At 37.7% G+C, this 7,294-nt stretch overlaps 1 protein-coding gene across 1 annotated transcript in view; it reads right to left on the minus strand.

Moving 5' to 3' along the window:
- Positions 1–883: 883 nt before the first annotated feature.
- Positions 884–7,294, minus strand: part of LOC308703261 (nephronectin) — a 16,242-nt gene continuing 9,831 nt past the window's right edge. Inside the window, exons 6-12 of the mRNA XM_081386582.1 lie at positions 7,201–7,294; positions 7,039–7,131; positions 5,622–6,203; positions 3,962–4,045; positions 3,785–3,883; positions 2,904–3,172; positions 884–1,070 (exon numbers count right to left, since the gene is read on the minus strand). The exon at positions 7,201–7,294 is cut by the window's right edge and continues 41 nt beyond it. Of these exons, the coding sequence (XP_081242708.1) occupies positions 960–1,070; positions 2,904–3,172; positions 3,785–3,883; positions 3,962–4,045; positions 5,622–6,203; positions 7,039–7,131; positions 7,201–7,294 (1,332 nt within the window). The 3' untranslated portion in view covers positions 884–959. The remainder of the gene's footprint in view (positions 1,071–2,903; positions 3,173–3,784; positions 3,884–3,961; positions 4,046–5,621; positions 6,204–7,038; positions 7,132–7,200) is intronic.

Raw genomic sequence — 7,294 nt, forward strand, 5'->3', positions numbered from 1 at the left:
CGAGGTACAATGACAACTGTGCATGTGCGCAGAGAGTGTGTGTGTAATAGATGTGACAGATGAGCAGGAGAAGAGATAAACCACTCTACGCTCTTTCTTTTATTTCCCTTTCTATTTGTGGCCAGAGTTGAATGTTTATCTGTATGCTTTTCCTCACTCAATCCCCATGTATGCGGACGAGTGCAACGTTTAAGTCATTCTATTAAACCTGGGGAAAATACGCCATCTCTCGTCTCTCGTGCATCTTTTCCTCCGACACCACGTGTGGTTTTTCTCTCTGTGCCCACAAACAAAACTAACAACTTACAAAACTAACGTGCAAAGTCAAACGCCATTTACAAAAAACAAAAATTATTAATAAAAGGTAAAACAATGATGTCGGCCGAGTTTTTCGTCTACGTCTTGCGTGACCTTTTAACGTGATTACGTACTGTATGGCGTATCAAAATCTAGTGGAAGACGAGCATTTGTGGTTAAAAAGTATATAAATGTTTATTTTTGTTATAAAATGTCCGCTGGTTTGTCTAGATGAGACTCTTATTCCTCGGCTGGATCGTGTCGAGACTTTGAAGCTGCACTGAAACTCACATCTGCACCTTCAACCTGTTGGACCCCATTGAAGTCCATTATATGGAGAAAAATCCTGGAATGTTTTCCTCAAAAACCTTCATTTCTTTTCAACTGAAGAAAGAAAGACATGAACATCTTGGATGACGTGGAGGAGAGTAAACTATCAGGAAATGTTAATTCTGAAGTGAACTAATCCTTTAAGCACGGTGATGCTCTGCGGCTGCTTTACATCCTCTGACATTGAGTTATCTCAATTACTTTTGTTTGATTTGTTGAAAATGAACAGTCTGTAAATTTTGCCAATAAACTGGGGATTGAATAATTTCCATAACAACTGTGTATATATATATATATCATTAACTTGAAAATAAACACAATCTGTGTGTGTGTCACTGATCTGTCCTGTTGTCTCGATCACTGCAGGCTCCTCGTCTCAGACTAATATCATCCACTGTGATTTCTCCATGTTTCCCTCGCCGTCTCTCTGCCTTCAGCACAATCTGATACAAATAACAGCAGTCAATAAACTATAATCAAAATGCAGATGATCAATAATCAGAAACAGCGGGATGGATACTATTATAACATACTAAACGCTATTTACACAGCTTTGGTTTTAATGTATTAAACCAACAAATTAATTAAAATGAAAACTCAAGTTTTTCAGGATTAAGTTTTTAAATTAAGTTTTTCTCCGCACAAGTAGCAGTGCTTCGCCTTCTGAGAATATAGTTCCCAGTATGAGTACGGTTAGAAGATGGCCGTGTCTCATGTGACCTTGTTATTCGTACACACTGTGACTATACAAATCACAACATGTAAATAGGAAAATGTTGGCGTTATTTTGTCACTTATTGGGAACAGTATGCTAGCTGGAGCCATTAACCTCCAGTCTTTGTGCTAAGCTAGGCTAGCGGTGGGTGTGTCAGACAGAGTTACGGCACGGAGATGAGAAGGGTATGGACTTATCTAACTCTGGGGGAGACGGTGAATAAGCTAAAGTCCCAAAAAGTCTGCGTGTTCCTTTAACAAAATGGACTGTTTCAAAGCAGCTTTACGGTGAATAAGCTAAAGTCGTCGTGTTCCTTTAAATCTAACTGAAAAACTTAAAGCACTCTTTTTTTATTTGTATAAATGTCTTATTGTTTGTCATTAGCTTCTTTGGTATTATTTTTTATAACAAAAATAAAAAATAACACAACAAAAGTTGTCAGAATTTGGTAAGATACAAGAATAAACTAGCTTTTCTGTCATGTATGACTATTGCACATCTAGGGCCCTATTTTAACGATCTCAAACGCAAGTGTCAAGCGCAAAGCGCAAGTAACTTTGTGGGCGGGTCTTGGGCGCTGTTGCTATTTTCCCGGCAGGATAAATGAGTCTTGCGCCAGGCGCAAATCTAAAAGGGGTTGGTCTGAAGTAACTTCATTATTCATAGGTGTGGTTTGGGCGTAACGTGAAATAAACCAATCATAGCGTCATCTCACATTCCCTTTAAGAGCAGACACGCTTTTTCTAAGCGGATTGCTATTATAACGGCGGATTTGCCAGGCGCGCGCGAGTAGCGGTTCACAGCCAAGGAGAGCAACGCTCTCGTCAGGGACGTTGGGGATGGAAAAACCCAGAACCCACCCAAATTAACTTCGGTTAAAAAGGCATATGATAATTTGGGTAAATGTGTAAGCTAGATGTATGCTTTTATAATAAATTGTCTATCTATCTATCTATCTATCTATCTATCTATCTATCTATCTATCGTAATAATGTATGATTTGTAAAAATGAAAACTGCTGCTTCTGTGTAGATGAGAGAATCAAAGTGTATGCGCGTTGTGCACACGCTACATTGATTATGGCCAAGCATGCGCCCTTAAAATAGCATATGAATAACATGCACAACGCGCCACTGATTTTGAACTATTTTTTCCTGGTTAGTGGCGCAATTGTTTTCTAAACCTGCAAAATAGCATGAAGGAACGTTTGCGCTGGAACACGCCTCCTTTTTTGCGCTGAACCGCCCTGGGGAGCGCAAGTTCATTCCCTAGTTTAGCGACGTGCTTCTGTGGAGGGAAAAGCGCGCTTTGCGCGGGTGCAAAATAGGAATGAAACATGCGTTGGTGTACAAAGTCAATTGCGCTGGGTGCAAGATAGGGCCCCTAGTGTCATATGGTAAATTTGATATTCTAATTATTAAAAAAAAAAAAAAATCTGTAATTTTAGCAAAAATCCTGGTGGGACTGAATCAGCTGTGAATCATGACTGTTCAGCAATGAACTGATTCAGCTTTTAAGTAAAAGAATATGTATTGGAAGCTGATGATTTATTCATGCTTACATCAACAAGGCCCCGTCCCCCAAGTGTGATTTGGGTGTGTCTCCAGCCGTGTCCTCCAGTCGTGGTCCAGACTGACGGACTGTGACTCCGCCCCTTTCTGACAAACACTTGCAGAGAGCCGATGTGGTTTCCGTGGAGACGGTGTCTAAACGCCAGACAGAGGTTGCCGCCCTGCCACGCCTTTGTGGGCGTGGCCAGCGGGACCGTAAGCCGCGCCCCTTTTACACTTCGTCTGTTCGTTGCCTCTGGTACTGACAGGTACCGCCCACCTGAGAGTGATTGACAGGTAAGAAAGTTGTACAGTCAAACCAAAAATTATTCAGACAGCCAGATATCATTTTTTATATTTTTTTACTAGTGGGTGCAGAACACTACAGTTCATTTATGTAAGTGAGGAGAAGTAAACTGTGACATATAATACCCTAATATTCTTCATACAGTGACTACCAGTAACATTTGTACAAATTTGGGAGCAAAAATGATTCGGACACTTTGAGCTGATCATGTTTTGCTGAAGTGTGTTTTCTTTAATTGCTAATGCTCTTTTCACACACAGACTGAACAAAATGAAGCATTGCTTGGTGATTGGTTGAGCTAAACTGGTATTATCTAATTGTGTAGTTAAATTTAACAGCTGACAGATATTCAACATAATTCATGTGTGAGACAGTCTAACAGAAGGACGGACAAAACCAGTCAAATATCAACTGAGTTCATAACTCATATTTTATTACCATTCTCTAAACTATAGCGAATAAACTGTGATAATGTGTAGTACAGTAAAGTACAGTATTTATTAGCTTATTATCTCTTGTAATTTTTGTTTTGTAGCAACAGGAGGTTCATGACTAGATGTTCTGTGTAATTCTGATGTGTTTTACCAGCAGGATCATCTTTGATTTCCCATTTTAGATCTCCTTCTGAGTCCTTCATCCAAAAACACAAACCCTCATCAAACGAGCAGCTCACGACACCAGCCGCTGAAACACACACACACATATGCGTCAGTAAGATTCACTAGTTTGTCTCGTCTACTTTGCAGAAGATGTGAATGTTACCTGGATCATCTCGCACAGACTCCGCTGTGTTTCCTAGCTCAACGTCAAAGTCCCAGTCAAAAAGGTTGTTCTCGTAACGTGGAACTAAAAGAAGAGAAATAAACCAATCAGAACTATTCTTATTAATGAACAGACACTCACTTGTTATATTGTTAACCCTATGTTCCTCCACATTAATTTTTGACCGAAAGATGTTACGGTTAGTGTTTTTTTTTTTTTGGAATGGTACAAAACGTGCCTTGGTAAAGGTTTTGACACACACACACACACACACACACACACACACACACACACACACACGTACAAAATAAAACACATGGACATGATTAGAAAGGGTTAAATGGTCCTGGAATAAATCGTCACACTTGTGCTCCTCACGGTCAGAAATGAGCGCATTGGAAATGAATGAGACGAGTTTCCTCTAGTGGAAGCGTTTGGTACTGCAGACGAACACACTCTCACTGAAAGATCATTATTTCAGATATCAACCTCAAATTTAGAACACAACTTGTTTAGATTTATGGCTTAGATTTTCACACAGTTTTAGAATACAAGTTTTGAAAAACATTTATATTTCATATAAAAACTGAAAATAATATTTTTGTCCATAACAATAAACTTAAACTTCAGCAATAATCTGCCACGTGTCTTCTTTAAAAACAGCCAAACAGACCAAACTTCAGTCTGTGCTTCAAAGCATTCAAGCATTATGACGGTTTAAACTGGAAATTTAATTTTCATGTCTATGCTCAAAAAAGTGAAGTGAAGCAGTTAATAAACTGAAAACGTTTCCGTTCATTTATAAAACGTTATTTGGTAACACTTTACAATAAGGGTCATTAGTTAACTGCATTAGTTATCATGACCTAATAATGAACTTCACTTATACAGCATTTATTAATCTTTGTTGATGTTAATTTCAACATTTACTAATACTTTATTAAAACTTGTTAACATTAGTTAATGCACTGTGAACTAACATGAAAAAAAATGAACAGCTGTATTTTAATTAACTAACATTAACAAATACTGTAACAAATGGATTGCTCATGGTTAGTTCATGTTAGTTAATGCATTAACTAATGTTAACTAATGAACCTTATTGTCAAGTGTTAATGAGTTTAAAGTGTCTTAATGATCTCTGAATATCCAGTCAAATGTTTTAAAAACATTTGTTTCTTGGTTATGTGAAGATTAAGGGAACATTCCATTTCATCAATCTTCAAACATTATTGGAAAGTTACTTTTGAATGTTCTCACAAGTACACTGTAAAAAATATTTTCATGATTTGTTATTACAACTTTTTTAGTTTGTCAAATCAACTTAGATAATTAATGTTGTTAAGATAACATAATACTTTGAGATTCTGTTGATTAAATAAATCTCCTTTGTATTAACTCAAATTTTTAGGCCACCAAACTTACTTTTTTAAGTTAAACCAACAATAATTTTTTTACAGTGTAGTAACATTTTTTTTTTAAAAAAATCCATGAACATAATGTTTTTGTGCAAATTTTGAGAAGATTATTAAAGACTAGATAACTTTGAACAAACGTTCTATTAACGTTACTGGAAGAATATTTGTTCATAACCAGAACGAGACGTGTGTAATGTTAATGTTTCTAGTGGCTGTATGTGTTAGTATTCTGCATGTCTCACTGTGTACGTCTCCTCTGGGCTTTGCGGTGCTCTCTCTGTGGATGTGGTTGTCCAGAGTCGTGGTGGAGGTCGTCTCCAGAGTCGTGTTCGACACAGACGCTGACGCTGTTGTGGTTATAATGGGACCTGTAGTTGGAAGCGTCTCTGTAGTTGTGGACGTCGTAGTTGGACTTGTGGTCGTCGTTGTTAGCGCTGTTATAGTTGTAGATTCCGTCGTTGTCATAGCAACAGTAGTTTTAGATTCCGTCGTTGTCATAGCAACAGTAGTTGTAGATTCCGTCGTTGTCAGGGCTGTTGTAGTTGTAGATTCCATCGTTGTCATAGCAACAGTAGTTGTAGATTCCATCGTTGTCAGGGCTGTTGTAGTTGTAGATTCCGTCGTTGTCATAGCAACAGCAGTTGGTGTTACTTTTGTAACAGCTGAAGTTTCTGTGGTGACGGTAGTGGTGGGAATTGCTATGGTTGTTGTTGTTGTGGTTTTTTCTTTGGTGGTTGTCATGGGAGTTGTTGCCGTATAGACGGTGGTCGGACTGGCTGTGACTTTCCCTGGTCTCGCAGGTTCAATAGTGACTTTAACAACAGCTGAAAAACCACACAGCATCACTTAACCCTCATCCTTCCCTCGCACTTTGTTACACATCTTTCCCTCATGGGTCAAAATGACCCGAAGCCCTAAATTATAGCAAAGAAATGTTTGTCCAGAAAGCTTATTTTATTTCATTTTGATGATATCTTTTCTATTTTTTTATGCAATTTTTGGTTATTTTTATTTTATTTACCTTTAAATTACTAGATTTGATCAATAAATAATAAGTAAATAGTAATTTAAGCACATTCCACACATTCTTTCAACGTAAATTCAAAATAATTCACAATTTCATGCATAACCCTTATAATTCAGCTCAAAATTTCTAACATTGTGTGTTTTTTGCCGACCTCTTGTGGAAAATAATAATATAACATGATATTTCATGAATCTTGCCACTAGATGGCATTATAGCTGTATATGGAGCAAATGAGCTGTTTCGCTGGGTCCTAAAGTCATGTCTCTTCAGTCTGCATCAGATACACATAATAAAATTATTTTTTGGTAAAGTTTTAGCATTTTTAGTTTGAATTTTGAGCATTTTTAGGTTTTTCTGTGAACTGAAGCATTCCTCGCATTCCATTCATTCCGCGAGGGAATTATTTATAACTTTGTTACACAAAACTCCTCGAATCCACTACATTTTCTTTGTGTGTATTCGTGGTTCAAGTGCGACAAAAGTCCCGGGGTCTTGGACACCTCTGAGGAACACTCAATTTTTTAATTTAAAAAAATAAAAAGAGTTTCGGGTCAAAATGAAATGAAACACTCTAAAAGAAAATATTATCCATCAATTGCGTGGTGAATTATTGTAAGATCAAACTCACGTACATTTGCAGTCGTAACCCTTGCCGTTAACACCTGGTGTACATTTGCATTTCTTGTGTCCCGGCTTGTCATAGCAAACAGAGGAAATCTTCTTATCTGGAAAAAACAAGAGTTTAGAGTCTGTGATTTAATACAGTCTACTGTGTTTTCTCTCTGAACACACACCTGTGCAGTGATACTTCCCGTCGATGTGCTTCAGCTCAAAGCCTTCATGACATCTGCAGACGAAGCTGCCGAACGTATTCACACACTTACGAAA

Source organism: Scardinius erythrophthalmus (assembly GCF_964197995.2).
Source record: "Scardinius erythrophthalmus genome assembly, chromosome: 15".
Taxonomy (NCBI): domain Eukaryota; kingdom Metazoa; phylum Chordata; class Actinopteri; order Cypriniformes; family Leuciscidae; genus Scardinius; species Scardinius erythrophthalmus.